This window comes from Petromyzon marinus, unplaced genomic scaffold (assembly GCF_048934315.1).
Source record: "Petromyzon marinus isolate PM22_M1 ecotype Great Lakes invasive population unplaced genomic scaffold, UKy_Petmar_22M1.pri1.0 PM_Scaffold_48, whole genome shotgun sequence".
Classification (NCBI taxonomy): Eukaryota; Metazoa; Chordata; class Hyperoartia; order Petromyzontiformes; family Petromyzontidae; genus Petromyzon; species Petromyzon marinus.
This window is the reverse complement of record NW_027423479.1, coordinates 346,900-366,134: the sequence shown is the minus strand read 5'-3', so window position 1 is coordinate 366,134 and position 19,235 is coordinate 346,900. Positions and strand designations below refer to the sequence as shown.

The following is a 19,235-nucleotide window of genomic DNA, read 5'->3' as shown; positions in this document are numbered from 1 at the left end:
GGGTGTCTCTATGGGTATCTCTATGGGTGTCTATGGGTGTCTCTATGGGTGTCTCAATGGGTCTCTGTGGGTGTCTATGGGTGTCTCTATGGGTGTCTCTGTGGGTGTCTCTATGGGTATCTCTATGGGTGTCTATGGGTGTCTCTATGGGTGTCTCTATGGGTCTCTCTGTGGGTGTCTCTGTGGGTCTGGCTGTCTGTGTGTGTCTGTCTGTGTGTGTAACTCTATGGGTGTCTCTGTGGGTGTCTCTATGGGGTCTATGAGTGTCTCTATGGGTCTCTATGGGTCTATGAGTGTCTCTATGAGTCTATGGGTGTCTCTATGGGTCTCTATGGTTGTCTATGGGTGTCTCTATGGATCTGTCTGTGTGTGTGTGTGTGTGGGTGTCTCTATGGGTGTCTCTATGGGTCTATGAGTGTCTCTATGGCTCTCTATGGGTCTATGGGTGTCTCTAAGGGTGACTATGGGTGTCTCTATGGGTGTCTCTATGGGTGTCTCTGTGGCTGTCTCTGTGGGTGTCTCTATGGGTGTCTCTGTGGGTCTCTATGGGTGTCTCTATGGGTGTCTCTATGGGTGTCTCTATGGTTGTCTCTATGGGTGTCTATGGGTGTCTCTATGGGTCTGTCTGTGTGTGTGTGTGTGGGTGTCTCTATGGGTGTCTCTATGGGTGTCTCTATCGGTGTCTCTATGGGTGTCTCTATGGATGTCTCTGTGGGTGTCTCTATGGGTGTCTCTGTGGGTGTCTCTGTGGGTGTCTCTATGGGTGTCTCTGTGGGTCTCTATGGGTGTCTCTATGGGTGTCTCTATGGGTGTCTATGGGTGTCTCTATGGGTCTGTCTGTGTGTGTGTGTGTGGGTGTCTCTGTGGGTGTCTCTATGGGTGTCTCTATCGGTGTCTCTATGGGTGTCTCTATGGATGTCTCTGTGGGTGTCTCTATGGGTGTCTCTGTGGGTGTCTCTGTGGGTGTCTCTATGGGTGTCTCTGTGGGTCTCTATGGGTGTCTCTATGGGTGTCTCTATGGGTGTCTCTATGGGTGTCTATGGGTGTCTCTATGGGTCTGTCTGTGTGTGTGTGGGTGTCTCTATGGGTGTCTCTGTGGGTGTCTCTATGGGTGTCTCTATCGGTGTCTCTATGGGTGTCTCTGTGGGTGTCTCTGTGGGTGTCTCTATGGGTGTCTCTATGGGTGTCTCTGTGGGTGTCTCTATGGGTGTCTCTATCGGTGTCTCTATGGATGTCTCTGTGGGTGTCTCTATGGGTGTCTCTGTGGGTTTCTCTGTGGGTGTCTCTATGGGTGTCTCTATGGGTGTCTCTATGGGTGTCTCTATGGGTGTCTCTATGGGTGTCTCTGTGGGTCTCTATGGGTGTCTCTATGGGTGTCTCTGTGGGTGTCTCTGTGGGTGTCTCTATGGGTGTCTCTATGGGTGTCTCTATGGGTGTCTCTGTGGGTGTCTCTATGGGTGTCTCTGTGGGTGTCTCTATGGGTCTGTCTGTGTGTGTGTGTGTGGGTGTCTCTGTGGGTGTCTCTATGGGTGTCTCTATGGATGTCTCTGTGGGTGTCTCTATGGGTGTCTCTGTGGGTGTCTCTGTGGGTGTCTCTATGGGTGTCTCTGTGGGTCTCTATGGGTGTCTCTATGGGTGTCTCTATGGGTGTCTCTATGGGTGTCTATGGGTGTCTCTATGGGTCTGTCTGTGTGTGTGTGTGGGTGTCTCTATGGGTGTCTCTGTGGGTGTCTCTATGGGTGTCTCTATCGGTGTCCCTATGGGTGTCTCTGTGGGTGTCTCTGTGGGTGTCTCCATGGGTGTCTCTATGGGTGTCTCTGTGGGTCTCTATGGGTGTCTCTATGGGTGTCTCTTTCGGTGTCTCTATGGATGTCTCTGTGGGTGTCTCTATGGATGTCTCTGTGGGTGTCTCTATGGGTGTCTCTTTGGGTGTCTCTGTGGGTGTCTCTATGGGTGTCTCTGTGGGTGTCTCTATGGGTCTGTCTGTGTGTGTGTGGGTGTCTCTGTGGGTGTCTCTATGGGTGTCTCTATGGGTGTCTCTGTGGGTGTCTCTGTGGGTATCTCTATGGGTGTCTCTGTGGGTGTCTCTGTGGGTGTCTCTATGGGTGTCTCTGTGGGTCTCTATGGGTGTCTCTATGGATGTCTCTATGGGTGTCTCTGTGGGTGTCTCTGTGGGTGTCTCTATGGGTCTGTCTGTGTGTGTGTGTGGGTGTCTCTATGGGTGTCTCTATGGGTGTCTCTGTGGATGTCTCTGTGGGTGTCTCTGTGGGTGTCTCTGTGGGTGTCTCTGTGGGTGTCTCTATGGGTCTGTCTGTGTGTGTGTGACAACAACAACAACAACACTACAGACAACAACAACTCTACAGACTACAACAACAACTCTACAGACTACAACAACAACTCTACAGACAACAACAACTCTACAGACTACAACAACAACTCTACAGACAACAACAACAACTTTACAGACAACAACAACAACTCTACAGACAACAACAACAACAACTCTACAGACAACAACAACAACTCTACAGACAACAACAACTCTACAGACAACAACAACTCTACAGACGACAACAACTCTACAGACAACAACAACTCTACAGACTACAACAACTCTACAGACAACAACAACAACTCTACAGACAACAACAACAACAACTCTACAGACAACAACAACAACTCTACAGACTACAACAACAACTCTACAGACAACAACAACAACTCTACAGACAACAACAACAACTCTACAGACTACAACAACAACTCTACAGACAACAACAACAACTCTACAGACAACAACAACAACTCTACAGAAAACAACAACTCTACAGACAACAACAACAACTCTACAGACTACATCAACAACTCTACAAACAACAACAACTCTACAGTCTACAACAACAACTCTACAGACTACAACAACAACTCTACAGACAGCAACAATTCTACAGACAACAACAACAACAACTCTACAGACAACAACAACAACTCTACAGACAACAACAACTCTACAGACAACAACAACAACTCTACAGACAACAACAACAACAACTCTACAGACAACAACAACTCTACAGACAACAACAACAACAACTCTACAGACTACAACAACTCTACAGACAACAACAACAACTCTACAGACTACAACAACTCTACAGACAACACCAAAACTCTACAGACAACAACAACAACAACTCTACAGACAACAACAACTCTACAGACTACAACAACAACAACTCTACAGACAACAACAACAACAACTCTACAGACAACAACAACAACTCTACAGACTACAACAACTCTACAGACAACAACAACAACTCTACAGACAACAACAACTGTACAGACAACAACAACAACAACTCTACAGACAACAACAACAACAACTCTACAGACAACAACAACAACCCTAACGACTACAACAACAACTCTACAGACAACAACAGCTCTACAAACAACAACAACTCTACAGACAACAACAACAACTCTACAGACAACAACAACAACAACAACAACAACAACTCTACAGACAACAACAACAACCCTACAGACTACAACAACAACTCTACAGACAACAACAGCTCTACAAACAACAACAACTCTACAGACAACAACAACAACAACTCTACAGACAACAACAACTCTACAGACAACAACAACTCTACAGACTACAACAACAACTCTACAGACAACAACAACTCTACAGACAACAACAACAACTCTACAGACAACAACAACAACTCTACAGACAACAACAACAACTCTACAGACTACAACAACAACTCTACAGACAACAACAACAACTAAATAGACTACAACAACAACTCTACAGACTACAACAACAACTCTACAGACAACAACAACAACTCTACAGACAACAACAACTCTACAGACAACAACAACAACTCTACAGACTACAACAACAACTCTACAGACAACAACAACAACTCTATAGACTACAACAACAACTCTACAGACTACAACAACAACTCTACAGACAACAACAACTCTACAGACTACAACAACAACAACTCTGCAGACAACAACAACTCTACAGACAACAACAACAACACTACAGACTACAACAACAACAACTCTACAGACTACAACAACTCTACAGACAACAACAACAACTCTACAGACTACAACAACAACTCTACAGACTACAACAACTCTACAGACTACAACAACAACTCTACAGACAACAACAACTCTACAGACTACAACAACAACAACTCTACAGACTACAACAACAACAACTCTACAGACAACAACAACAACAACAACTCTACAGACAACAACTCTACATATAACAACAACAACTCTACAGACTACAACAACTCTACAGACAACAACAACAACAACTCTACAGACTACAACAACAACTCTACAGACAACAACAACAACAACTCTACAGACTACAACAACAACTCTACAGACAACAACAACAACTAAATAGACTACAACAACAACTCTACAGACTACAACAACAACTCTACAGACAACAACAACAACTCTACAGACAACAACAACTCTACAGACAACAACAACAACAACAACAACAACTCTACAGACTACAACAACAACTCTACAGACAACAACAACAACTCTATAGACTACAACAACAACTCTACAGACTACAACAACAACTCTACAGACAACAACAACTCTACAGACTACAACAACAACAACTCTGCAGACAACAACAACTCTACAGACAACAACAACAACACTACAGACTACAACAACAACAACTCTACAGACTACAACAACTCTACAGACAACAACAACAACTCTACAGACTACAACAACAACTCTACAGACTACAACAACTCTACAGACTACAACAACAACTCTACAGACAACAACAACAACTCTACAGACTACAACAACAACAACTCTACAGACAACAACAACAACTCTACAGACAACAACAACTCTACAGACAACAACAACTCTACAGACAACAACTCTACATATAACAACAACAACTCTACAGACTACAACAACTCTACAGACAACAACAACAACAACTCTACAGACAACAACAACAACTCTACAGACAACAACAACAACTCTACAGACAACAACAACTCTACAGACAACAACAACAACTCTACAGACAACAACAACTCTACAGACTACAACAACAACTCTACAGACAACAACAACAACTCTACAGACAACAACAACTCTACACACTACAACAACAACTCTACAGACAACAACAACAGCTCTACAGACTACAACATCAACTCTACAGACTACAACAACAACAACTCTACAGACTACAACAACAACTCTACAGACAACAACAACTCTACAGACAACAACAACAACAACTCTACAGACAACAACAACTCTACAGACAACAACAACAACTCTACAGACAACAACAACAACTCTACAGACAACAACAACTCTACACACTACAACAACAACTCTACAGACTACAACAACAACTCTACAGACTACAACAACAACAACTCTACAGACTACAACAACAACTCTACAGACAACAACAACTCTACAGACAACAACAACTCTACAGACAACAACAACAACTCTACAGACTAAAACAAAAACTCTACAGACAACAACAACTCTACAGACAACAACAACTCTACAGACAACAACAACTCTACAGACTATAACAACAACTCTACAGACAACAACAACAACAACTCTACAGACAACAACAACAACTCTACAGACAACAACAACAACAACTCTACAGACTACAACAACAACTCTACAGACAACAACGACAACAACTCTATAGACTACAACAACAACTCTACAGACTACAACGACAACTCTACAGACAACAACAACTCTACAGACAACAACAACAACAACTCTACAGACTACAACAACAACTCTACAAACAACAACAACTCTACAGATGTGGAGTCTGAGTCGTGGGTGATGTGACGTGGATCTGAGTCGTGAGTGATGTGACGTGGATCTGAGTCGTGAGTGATGTGACGTGGATCTGAGTCGTGGGTGATGTGACGTGGAGTCTGAGTCGTGAGTAATGTGACGTGGATCTGGGTCGTGAGTGGTGTGACGTGGATCTGGGTCGTGAGTGATGTGACGTGGATCTGAGTCGTGAGTGATGTGACGTGGATGTGAGTCGTGGGTGATGTGACGTGGATCTGAGTCGTGAGTGATGTGACGTGGATCTGAGTCGTGAGTGGTGTGACGTGGATCTGAGTCGTGAGTGATGTGACGTTGAGTCTGAGTCGTGAGTGGTGTGACGTGGATCTGAGTCGTGAGTGATGTGACGTTGATCTGAGTCGTGAGTGATGTGACGTGGATCTGAGTCGTGAGTGGTGTGACGTGGATCTGAGTCGTGAGTGATTTGACGTGGATCTGAGTCGTGAGTGATGTGACGTGGATCTGAGTCGTGAGTGATGTGACGTGGATCTGAGTCGTGAGTGATGTGACGTGGATCTGAGTCGTGGGTGATGTGACGTGGATCTGAGTCGTGAGTGATGTGACGTGGATCTGAGTCGTGAGTGGTGTGACGTGGATCTGAGTCGTGAGTGATGTGACGTGGATCTGAGTCGTGAGTGGTGTGACGTGGATCTGAGTTGTGAGTGATGTGACGTGGATCTGAGTCGTGAGTGATGTGACGTGGATCTGAGTCGTGAGTGATGTGACGTGGATCTGAGTCGTGAGTGATGTGACGTGGATCTGAGTCGTGAGTGGTGTGACGTGGATCTGAGTCGTGAGTGATGTGACGTGGATCTGAGTCGTGAGTGGTGTGACGTGGATCTGAGTCGTGAGTGATGTGACGTGGATCTGAGTCGTGAGTGATGTGACGTGGATCTGAGTCGTGAGTGATGTGACGTGGAGTCTGAGTCGTGAGTGATGTGACGTGGATCTGAGTCGTGAGTGATGTGACGTGGATCTGAGTCGTGAGTGGTGTGACGTGGATCTGAGTCGTGAGTGATGTGACGTGGATCTGAGTCGTGGGTGATGTGACATGGATCTGAGTCGTGAGTGATGTGACGTGGAGTCTGAGTCACGAGTGATGTGACGTTGATCTGAGTCGTGATGTGACGTTGATCTGAGTCGTGAGTGATGTGACGTGGATCTGAGTCGTGAGTGATGTGACGTGGATCTGGGTCGTGAGTGATGTGACGTGGATCTGAGTCGTGAGTGACGTGACGTGGATCTGAGTCGTGAGTGATGTGACATGGATCTGGGTCGTGAGTGATGTGACGTGGATCTGAGTCGTGAGTGATGTGACATGGATCTGAGTCGTGAGTGACGTGACGTGGATCTGAGTCGTGAGTGATGTGACGTTGATCTGAGTCGTGAGTGATGTGACGTGGATCTGAGTCGTGAGTGATGTGACGTGGATCTGAGTCGTGAGTGATGTGACGTGGAGTCTGAGTGGTGAGTGATGTGACGTGGATCTGAGTCGTGAGTGATGTGACGTGGATCTGAGTCGTGAGTGATGTGACGTGGATCTGAGTTGTGAGTGATGTGACGTGGATCTGAGTCGTGAGTGGTGTGACGTGGATCTGAGTCGTGGGTGATGTGACGTGGATCTGAGTCGCGAGTGATGTGACGTGGATCTGAGTCGTGATGTGACGTGGATCTGAGTCGTGAGTGATGTGACGTGGATCTGAGTCGTGAGTGGTGTGACGTGGATCTGAGTCGTGAGTGATGTGACGTGGATCTGAGTCGTGAGTGGTGTGACGTGGATCTGAGTTGTGAGTGATGTGACGTGGATCTGAGTCGTGAGTGATGTGACGTGGATCTGAGTCGTGAGTGATGTGATGTGGATCTGAGTCGTGAGTGATGTGACGTGGATCTGAGTCGTGAGTGGTGTGACGTGGATCTGAGTCGTGAGTGATGTGACGTGGATCTGAGTCGTGAGTGGTGTGACGTGGATCTGAGTCGTGAGTGATGTGACGTGGATCTGAGTCGTGAGTGATGTGACGTGGATCTGAGTCGTGAGTGATGTGACGTGGAGTCTGAGTCGTGAGTGATGTGACGTGGATCTGAGTCGTGAGTGATGTGACGTGGATCTGAGTCGTGAGTGGTGTGACGTGGATCTGAGTCGTGAGTGATGTGACGTGGATCTGAGTCGTGGGTGATGTGACATGGATCTGAGTCGTGAGTGATGTGACGTGGAGTCTGAGTCACGAGTGATGTGACGTTGATCTGAGTCGTGATGTGACGTTGATCTGAGTCGTGAGTGATGTGACGTGGATCTGAGTCGTGAGTGATGTGACGTGGATCTGGGTCGTGAGTGATGTGACGTGGATCTGAGTCGTGAGTGACGTGACGTGGATCTGAGTCGTGAGTGATGTGACATGGATCTGGGTCGTGAGTGATGTGACGTGGATCTGAGTCGTGAGTGATGTGACATGGATCTGAGTCGTGAGTGACGTGACGTGGATCTGAGTCGTGAGTGATGTGACGTTGATCTGAGTCGTGAGTGATGTGACGTGGATCTGAGTCGTGAGTGATGTGACGTGGATCTGAGTCGTGAGTGATGTGACGTGGAGTCTGAGTGGTGAGTGATGTGACGTGGATCTGAGTCGTGAGTGATGTGACGTGGATCTGAGTCGTGAGTGATGTGACGTGGATCTGAGTTGTGAGTGATGTGACGTGGATCTGAGTCGTGAGTGGTGTGACGTGGATCTGAGTCGTGGGTGATGTGACGTGGATCTGAGTCGCGAGTGATGTGACGTGGATCTGAGTCGTGATGTGACGTGGATCTGAGTCGTGAGTGACGTGGATCTGAGTCGTGAGTGATGTGACGTGGATCTGAGTCATGAGTGATGTGACGTGGATCTGAGTCGTGAGTGATGTGACGTGGAGTCTGAGTCGTGAGTGATGTGACGTGGATCTGAGTCGTGAGTGATGTGACGTGGATCTGAGTCGTGAGTGATGTGACGTGGATCTGAGTCGTGAGTGATGTGACGTGGAGTCTGAGTCATGAGTGATGTGATGTGGATCTGAGTCGTGAGTGGTGTGACGTGGATCTGAGTCGTGAGTGATGTGACGTTGATCTGAGTCGTGAGTGATGTGACGTTGATCTGAGTCGTGAGTGATGTGACGTTGATCTGAGTCGTGAGTGATGTGACATTGATCTGAGTCGTGGGTGATGTGACGTGGATCTGAGTTGTGAGTGATGTGACGTGGATCTGAGTCGTGAGTGGTGTGACGTGGATCTGAGTCGTGGGTGATGTGACGTGGATCTGAGTCGCGAGTGATGTGACGTGGATCTGAGTCGTGATGTGACGTGGATCTGAGTCGTGAGTGATGTGACGTGGATCTGAGTCGTGAGTGGTGTGACGTGGATCTGAGTCGTGAGTGATGTGACGTGGATCTGAGTCGTGAGTGGTGTGACGTGGATCTGAGTTGTGAGTGATGTGACGTGGATCTGAGTCGTGAGTGATGTGACGTGGATCTGAGTCGTGAGTGATGTGATGTGGATCTGAGTCGTGAGTGATGTGACGTGGATCTGAGTCGTGAGTGGTGTGACGTGGATCTGAGTCGTGAGTGATGTGACGTGGATCTGAGTCGTGAGTGGTGTGACGTGGATCTGAGTCGTGAGTGATGTGACGTGGATCTGAGTCGTGAGTGATGTGACGTGGATCTGAGTCGTGAGTGATGTGACGTGGAGTCTGAGTCGTGAGTGATGTGACGTGGATCTGAGTCGTGAGTGATGTGACGTGGATCTGAGTCGTGAGTGGTGTGACGTGGATCTGAGTCGTGAGTGATGTGACGTGGATCTGAGTCGTGGGTGATGTGACATGGATCTGAGTCGTGAGTGATGTGACGTGGAGTCTGAGTCACGAGTGATGTGACGTTGATCTGAGTCGTGATGTGACGTTGATCTGAGTCGTGAGTGATGTGACGTGGATCTGAGTCGTGAGTGATGTGACGTGGATCTGGGTCGTGAGTGATGTGACGTGGATCTGAGTCGTGAGTGACGTGACGTGGATCTGAGTCGTGAGTGATGTGACATGGATCTGGGTCGTGAGTGATGTGACGTGGATCTGAGTCGTGAGTGATGTGACATGGATCTGAGTCGTGAGTGACGTGACGTGGATCTGAGTCGTGAGTGATGTGACGTTGATCTGAGTCGTGAGTGATGTGACGTGGATCTGAGTCGTGAGTGATGTGACGTGGATCTGAGTCGTGAGTGATGTGACGTGGAGTCTGAGTGGTGAGTGATGTGACGTGGATCTGAGTCGTGAGTGATGTGACGTGGATCTGAGTCGTGAGTGATGTGACGTGGATCTGAGTTGTGAGTGATGTGACGTGGATCTGAGTCGTGAGTGGTGTGACGTGGATCTGAGTCGTGGGTGATGTGACGTGGATCTGAGTCGCGAGTGATGTGACGTGGATCTGAGTCGTGATGTGACGTGGATCTGAGTCGTGAGTGACGTGGATCTGAGTCGTGAGTGATGTGACGTGGATCTGAGTCATGAGTGATGTGACGTGGATCTGAGTCGTGAGTGATGTGACGTGGAGTCTGAGTCGTGAGTGATGTGACGTGGATCTGAGTCGTGAGTGATGTGACGTGGATCTGAGTCGTGAGTGATGTGACGTGGATCTGAGTCGTGAGTGATGTGACGTGGAGTCTGAGTCATGAGTGATGTGATGTGGATCTGAGTCGTGAGTGGTGTGACGTGGATCTGAGTCGTGAGTGATGTGACGTTGATCTGAGTCGTGAGTGATGTGACGTTGATCTGAGTCGTGAGTGATGTGACGTTGATCTGAGTCGTGAGTGATGTGACATTGATCTGAGTCGTGGGTGATGTGACGTGGATCTGAGTCGTGAGTGATGTGACGTGGATCTGAGTCGTGAGTGATGTGACGTGGATCTGAGTCGTGAGTGATGTGACGTGGATCTGAGTCGTGGGTGATGTGACGTGGATCTGAGTCGTGGGTGATGTGACGTGGATCTGAGTCGTGAGTGATGTGACGTGGATCTGAGTCGTGAGTGATGTGACGTGGATCTGAGTCATGAGTGATGTGACGTGGATCTGAGTCATGATGTGACGTGGAGTCTGAGTCATGAGTGGTGTGACGTGGATCTGAGTCGTGGTGTGACGTGGATCTGAGTCGTGAGTGATGTGACGTGGATCTGGGTCGTGGGTGATGTGACGTGGATCTGAGTCGTGAGTGATGTGACGTGGATCTGAGTCGTGAGTGGTGTGACGTGGATCTGAGACGTAAGTGATGTGACGTGGATCTGAGTCGTGAGTGATGTGACGTTGATCTGAGTCATGAGTGGTGTGACGTGGATCTGAGTCGTGGGTGATGTGACGTGGATCTGGGTCGTGAGTGACGTGACGTGGATCTGAGTCGTGAGTGATGTGACGTTGATCTGAGTCGTGAGTGATGTGACGTGGATCTGAGTCGTGAGTGATGTGACGTGGATCTGAGTCGTGAGTGATGTGACGTGGAGTCTGAGTGGTGAGTGATGTGACGTGGATCTGAGTCGTGAGTGATGTGACGTGGATCTGAGTCGTGAGTGATGTGACGTGGATCTGAGTTGTGAGTGATGTGACGTGGATCTGAGTCGTAAGTGGTGTGACGTGGATCTGAGTCGTGGGTGATGTGACGTGGATCTGAGTCGCGAGTGATGTGACGTGGATCTGAGTCGTGATGTGACGTGGATCTGAGTCGTGAGTGACGTGGATCTGAGTCGTGAGTGATGTGACGTGGATCTGAGTCATGAGTGATGTGACGTGGATCTGAGTCGTGAGTGATGTGACGTGGAGTCTGAGTCGTGAGTGATGTGACGTGGATCTGAGTCGTGAGTGATGTGACGTGGATCTGAGTCGTGAGTGATGTGACGTGGATCTGAGTCGTGAGTGATGTGACGTGGAGTCTGAGTCATGAGTGATGTGACGTGGATCTGAGTCGTGAGTGGTGTGACGTGGATCTGAGTCGTGAGTGATGTGACGTTGATCTGAGTCGTGAGTGATGTGACGTTGATCTGAGTCGTGAGTGATGTGACGTTGATCTGAGTCGTGAGTGATGTGACGTTGATCTGAGTCGTGGGTGATGTGACGTGGATCTGAGTCGTGAGTGATGTGACGTGGATCTGAGTCATGAGTGATGTGACGTGGATCTGAGTCGTGAGTGATGTGACGTGGATCTGAGTCGTGGGTGATGTGACGTGGATCTGAGTCGTGGGTGATGTGACGTGGATCTGAGTCGTGAGTGATGTGACGTGGATCTGAGTCGTGAGTGATGTGACGTGGATCTGAGTCATGAGTGATGTGACGTGGATCTGAGTCATGATGTGACGTGGAGTCTGAGTTATGAGTGGTGTGACGTGGATCTGAGTCGTGGTGTGACGTGGATCTGAGTCGTGAGTGATGTGACGTGGATCTGGGTCGTGGGTGATGTGACGTGGATCTGAGTCGTGAGTGATGTGACGTGGATCTGAGTCGTGAGTGGTGTGACGTGGATCTGAGACGTAAGTGATGTGACGTGGATCTGAGTCGTGAGTGATGTGACGTTGATCTGAGTCATGAGTGGTGTGACGTGGATCTGAGTCGTGGGTGATGTGACGTGGATCTGGGTCGTGGGTGATGTGACGTGGATCTGAGTCGTGAGTGATGTGACGTGGATCTGAGTCGTGAGTGGTGTGACGTGGATCTGAGACGTAAGTGATGTGACGTGGATCTGAGTCGTGAGTGATGTGACGTGGATCTGAGTCGTGAGTGACGTGATGTGGATCTGAGTCGTGAGTGATGTGACATGGATCTGAGTCGTGAGTGATGTGACGTGGATCTGAGTAGTGATGTGACGTGGATCTGAGTCGTGAGTGGTGTGACGTGGATCTGAGTCGTGAGTGATGTGACGTGGATCTGATTCGTGAGTGATGTGACGTTGATCTGAGTCGTGAGTGACGTGGATCTGAGTCGTGAGTGATGTGACGTGGATCTGAGTCGTGAGTGACGTGGATCTGAGTCGTGAGTGATGTGACGTGGATCTGAGTCGTGAGTGATGTGACGTGGATCTGAGTCGTGAGTGATGCTACATGTAGTCTGAGTCGTGAGTGATGTGACGTGGATCTGAGTCGTGAGTGATGTGACGTGGATCTGAGTAGTGATGTGACGTGGATCTGAGTCGTGAGTGGTGTGACGTGGATCTGAGTCGTGAGTGATGTGACGTGGATCTGAGTCGTGAGTGATGTGACGTGGAGTCTGAGTGTGATGAGTGATGTGACGTGGATCTGAGTCGTGAGTGATGTGACGTGGATCTGAGTCGTGAGTGACGTGACGTGGATCTGAGTCGTGAGTGATGTGACATGGATCTGAGTCGTGAGTGATGTGACGTGGATCTGGGTCATGAGTGATGTGACGTGGATCTGAGTCGTGAGTGATGTGACGTGGAGTCTGAGTCGTGGGTGATGTGACGTGGATCTGAGTCGTGAGTGATGTGACGTGGATCTGAGTCGTGAGTGATGTGACGTGGATCTGAGTCGTGAGTGATGTGACGTGGATCTGAGTCGTGAGTGATGTGACGTGGATCTGAGTCGTGAGTGATGTGACGTGGATCTGAGTCGTGAGTGATGTGACGTGGATCTGAGTCGTGAGTGACGTGGATCTGAGTCGTGGGTGATTTGACGTGGATCTGAGTCATGAGTGATGTGACGTGGATCTGAGTCGTGAGTGATGTGACGTGGATCTGAGTCGTGGGTGATGTGACGTGGATCTGAGTCGTGAGTGATGTGACGTGGATCTGAGTCGTGAGTGACGTGGATCTGAGTCGTGAGTGATGTGACGTGGATCTGAGTCGTGAGTGATGTGACGTGGATCTGAGTCGTGAGTGACGTGGATCTGAGTCGTGGGTGATTTGACGTGGATCTGAGTCATGAGTGATGTGACGTGGATCTGAGTCGTGAGTGATGTGACGTGGATCTGAGTCGTGGGTGATGTGACGTGGATCTGAGTCGTGAGTGATGTGACGTGGATCTGAGTCGTGAGTGATGTGACGTGGATCTGAGTCGTGAGTGATGTGACGTGGATCTGAGTCGTGAGTGATGTGACGTGGATCTGAGTCGTGAGTGATGTGACGTGGATCTGAGTCGTGAGTGATGTGACGTGGATCTGAGTCATGATGTGACGTGGAGTCTGAGTCATGAGTGGTGTGACGTGGATCTGAGTCGTGGTGTGACGTGGATCTGAGTCGTGAGTGATGTGACGTGGATCTGGGTCGTGGGTGATGTGACGTGGATCTGAGTCGTGAGTGATGTGACGTGGATCTGAGTCGTGAGTGGTGTGACGTGGATCTGAGACGTAAGTGATGTGACGTGGATCTGAGTCGTGAGTGATGTGACGTTGATCTGAGTCGTGAGTGGTGTGACGTGGATCTGAGTCGTGGGTGATGTGACGTGGATCTGAGTCGTGAGTGATGTGACGTGGATCTGAGTCGTGAGTGACGTGATGTGGATCTGAGTCGTGAGTGATGTGACATGGATCTGAGTCGTGAGTGATGTGACGTGGATCTGAGTAGTGATGTGACGTGGATCTGAGTCGTGAGTGGTGTGACGTGGATCTGAGTCGTGAGTGATGTGACGTGGATCTGATTCGTGAGTGATGTGACGTTGATCTGAGTCGTGAGTGACGTGGATCTGAGTCGTGAGTGATGTGACGTGGATCTGAGTCGTGAGTGACGTGGATCTGAGTCGTGAGTGATGTGACGTGGATCTGAGTCGTGAGTGATGTGACGTGGATCTGAGTCGTGAGTGATGCTACATGTAGTCTGAGTCGTGAGTGATGTGACGTGGATCTGAGTCGTGAGTGATGTGACGTGGATCTGAGTAGTGATGTGACGTGGATCTGAGTCGTGAGTGGTGTGACGTGGATCTGAGTCGTGAGTGATGTGACGTGGATCTGAGTCGTGAGTGATGTGACGTGGAGTCTGAGTGTGATGAGTGATGTGACGTGGATCTGAGTCGTGAGTGATGTGACGTGGATCTGAGTCGTGAGTGACGTGACGTGGATCTGAGTCGTGAGTGATGTGACGTGGATCTGAGTCGTGAGTGATGTGACGTGGATCTGGGTCATGAGTGATGTGACGTGGATCTGAGTCGTGAGTGATGTGACGTGGAGTCTGAGTCGTGGGTGATGTGACGTGGATCTGAGTCGTGAGTGATGTGACGTGGATCTGAGTCGTGAGTGATGTGACGTGGATCTGAGTCGTGAGTGATGTGACGTGGATCTGAGTCGTGAGTGATGTGACGTGGATCTGAGTCGTGAGTGATGTGACGTGGATCTGAGTCGTGAGTGATGTGACGTGGATCTGAGTTGTGAGTGACGTGGATCTGAGTCGTGGGTGATTTGACGTGGATCTGAGTCATGAGTGATGTGACGTGGATCTGAGTCGTGAGTGATGTGACGTGGATCTGAGTCGTGGGTGATGTGACGTGGATCTGAGTCGTGAGTGATGTGACGTGGATCTGAGTCGTGAGTGACGTGGATCTGAGTCGTGAGTGATGTGACGTGGATCTGAGTCGTGAGTGATGTGACGTGGATCTGAGTCGTGAGTGACGTGGATCTGAGTCGTGGGTGATTTGACGTGGATCTGAGTCATGAGTGATGTGACATGGATCTGAGTCGTGAGTGATGTGACGTGGATCTGAGTCGTGGGTGATGTGACGTGGATCTGAGTCGTGAGTGATGTGACGTGGATCTGAGTCGTGAGTGATGTGACGTGGATCTGAGTCGTGAGTGATGTGACGTGGATCTGAGTCGTGAGTGATGTGACGTGGATCTGAGTCGTGAGTGATGTGACGTGGATCTGAGTCGTGAGTGATGTGACGTGGATCTGAGTCGTGAGTGACGTGGATCTGAGTCGTGGGTGATTTGACGTGGATCTGAGTCGTGAGTGACGTGACGTGGATCTGAGTCGTGAGTGATGCTACGTGGAGTCTGAGTATGATGAGTGATGCTACATGTAGTCGTGAGTGATGAGTGAGCGATGCTACGTGTAGTGTGAGTCGTGAGTGATTTGACGTGTAGTGTGAGTGTGATGAGTGATGCTACGTGGATCTGAGTCGTGAGTGATGATGCTACGTGTAGTCTGAGTCGTGAGTGGTGTGATGAGTGACGACGCTACGTGTAGTCTGAGTGATGTGAGTCATGAGTGACGCTACGTGTAGTGTGAGTATGATGAGTGACGACGCTACGTGTAGTCTGAGTCGTGAGTGTGATGAGTGATCATGCTACGTGTAGTGTGAGTCGTGAGTGACGTGACGTGTAGTCGTGAGTGATGTGAGTCGTGAGTGACGCTACGTGTAGTCGTGAGTGATGTGATGAGTGAGTGACGTGACGTGTAGTCTGAGTGTGATGAGTGATCATGCTACGTGTAGTGTGAGTCGTGAGTGACGTGTAGTCGTGAGTGATGTGAGTCGTGAGTGACGCTACGTGTAGTCGTGAGTGATGTGATGAGTGACGTGACATGTAATGTGAGTGTCGTGAGTCGTGAGTGACGTGTAGTCTGAGTTGTGAGTCGTGAGTGAGTGACAATGTGATGAGTGACGACGCTACGTGTAGTGTGAGTCGTGAGTGAGTGATGTGATGAGTGATGAGTGAGTGACGTGACGTGTAGTCTGAGTGTGATGAGTGACGACGCTACGTGTAGTGTGAGTGTGAGTCGTGAGTGACGCTACGTGTAGTGTGAGTGATGTGATGAGTGACGTGACGTGTAGTCTGAGTCGTGAGTGACGTGACGTGTAGTCTGAGTGTGATGAGTGACGTGACGCTACGTGTAGTGTGAGTGTGATGAGTGATGTGAGTCGTGAGTGACGTGACGTGTAGTGTGAGTGTCGTGAGTCGTGAGTGACGTGACGTGTAGTGTGAGTGATGTGATGAGTGATGTGACGTGTAGTGTGAGTCGTGAGTGATGTGAGTCGTGAGTGACGTGACGTGTGAGTGTGATGAGTGATGACGTGACGTGTAGTGTGAGTGTGATGAGTGACGCTACGTGTAGTGTGAGTGATGTGATGAGTGACGTGACGTGTAGTCTGAGTCGTGAGTGACGTGACGTGTAGTCTGAGTGTGATGAGTGACGTGACGCTACGTGTAGTGTGAGTGTGATGAGTGATGTGAGTCGTGAGTGACGTGACGTGTAGTGTGAGTGTCGTGAGTCGTGAGTGACGTGACGTGTAGTGTGAGTGATGTGATGAGTGATGTGACGTGTAGTGTGAGTCGTGAGTGATGTGAGTCGTGAGTGACGTGACGTGTGAGTGTGATGAGTGATGACGTGACGTGTAGTGTGAGTGTGATGAGTGACGCTACGTGTAGTGTGAGTGATGTGATGAGTGACGTGACGTGTAGTCTGAGTCGTGAGTGACGTGACGTGTAGTCTGAGTGTGATGAGTGACGTTACGCTACGTGTAGTGTGAGTGTGATGAGTGATGTGAGTCGTGAGTGACGTGACGTGTAGTGTGAGTGTCGTGAGTCGTGAGTGACGTGACGTGTAGTGTGAGTGATGTGATGAGTGATGTGACGTGTAGTGTGAGTCGTGAGTGATGTGAGTCGTGAGTGACGTGACGTGTGAGTGTGATGAGTGATGACGTGACGTGTAGTGTGAGTGTGATGAGTGACGTGACGTGTAGTGTGAGTGTGATGAGTGACGTGACGTGTAGTCTGAGTGTGATGAGTGACGACGCTACGTGTAGTCGTGAGTGATGTGAGTCGTGAGTGATGTGATGAGTGACGATGTGACGTGTAGTGTGAGTGATGTGAGTCGTGAGTGACGTGTAGTCGTGAGTGTGATGAGTGACGTGACGTGTAGTCTGAGTCGTGAGTGACGCTACGTGTAGTGTGAGTATGATGAGTGACGATGCTACGTGTAGTCGTGAGTGATGTGAGTGATGTGATGAGTGACGTGACGTGTAGTCGTGAGTGATGTGATGAGTGACGTGACGTGTAGTGTGAGTATGATGAGTGACGACGCTACGTGTAGTCGTGAGTGTCGTGAGTGAGTGACGTGTCGTGTGAGTCGTGAGTGATGTGATGAGTGACGTGTCGTGTGAGTCGTGAGTGTGAGTCGTGAGTGACGTGTCGTGTGAGTCGTGAGTGATGTGATGAGTGTCGTGAGTCGTGAGTGACGTGACGTGTAGTCGTGAGTCGCCCCCCTCGCCCCCCTCGCCCCCCGCGCCTTTGTAGTAGAGAGCGCTGAGCAGCACGAGGCGAGTGTCGGCGCCGAGGCTCGTGACGAGGTCCCCGAGCCGGGCCCCGGTGTGGCGCAGGGCCCAGGCGTTCATTCGCTCTGCGTCCTCCCGGGCACTGCCGTGCAGCTCGCTGCTGGCCGCGCTGTAGAACGCGGCCAGCCTGGAGCGGAACCTCTCCTCGATGTGCGCTGCATCATCATCGTCATCGTCGTAGTAGTAGTAGTAGTAGACATCGTCATAGTAGACATCGTCAGCATCATCATCATCGTCGTCAGCATCATCATAGACATCATCATAATCGTCATCATCATCATCATCATCGTCGTAGTAGACATCGTCATCGTCGTCGTCAGCATCATCATAGACATCATCATAGACATCGTCATAGACATCATCATCGTAGACATCGTCATCGTAGACATCGTCATCATCATCATAGACATCATCATAATCGTCATCATCATCATCGACGTCATCATCATCGTCGTCATCATCGTCGTCATCGTCGACATCGTTGACATCGTCATCATCATCGTCGTCGTCATCATCGACATCGTCATCATCATCGTCGTCGTCAGCATCATCATAGACATCATCATAGACATCATCGTCATCGTCGTTGACATCGTCGTCATCATCATCGTAGGCATCATCATCATAGACATCATCATCATAGACATCATCATCATAGACATCATCATCGTCGTCGTCGTCGTCATCATCATCATAGACATCATTATCATCGTCGTCATCATCGTCGTCAGCATCATCATCATCATCGTCGTCAGCATAATCATAGACATCATCATCATAGACATCATCATAGACATCGTCATCATCATCATCGTCATCATCATCATCGTCATCATCATCGTCGTCAGCATCATCATCATCATCGTCGTCAGCATAATCATAGACATCATCATCATAGACATCATCATAGACATCGTCATCATCATCGTCATCATCATCATCGTCATCATCATCATCGTCATCATCAACATCGTCGTCGTCATCGACGTCTTTGCAGGGTATGACAACATCAAAGTCTGTCTCT

The 19,235-nt window shown here is 49.1% G+C and overlaps 2 protein-coding genes across 2 annotated transcripts in view; one reads left to right on the top strand and one right to left on the bottom strand.

Annotated features, from left to right (window-relative positions):
* The first annotated feature begins 15,606 nt into the window (after window positions 1–15,606).
* The window catches only part of LOC142923396 (uncharacterized), a 4,869-nt gene continuing 1,240 nt past the window's right edge, over window positions 15,607–19,235 (top strand). The window contains exons 1-2 of the mRNA XM_076064484.1: window positions 15,607–15,619; window positions 18,135–19,209. Coding sequence (XP_075920599.1) covers window positions 15,607–15,619; window positions 18,135–19,209 — 1,088 coding nt within the window. The remainder of the gene's footprint in view (window positions 15,620–18,134; window positions 19,210–19,235) is intronic.
* Window positions 18,246–19,235, bottom strand: part of LOC142923388 (alpha-2-antiplasmin-like) — a 27,838-nt gene continuing 26,848 nt past the window's right edge. Inside the window, exon 6 of the mRNA XM_076064475.1 lies at window positions 18,246–18,366. The gene's annotated coding sequence lies outside the window, so the exon portion shown is untranslated. The remainder of the gene's footprint in view (window positions 18,367–19,235) is intronic.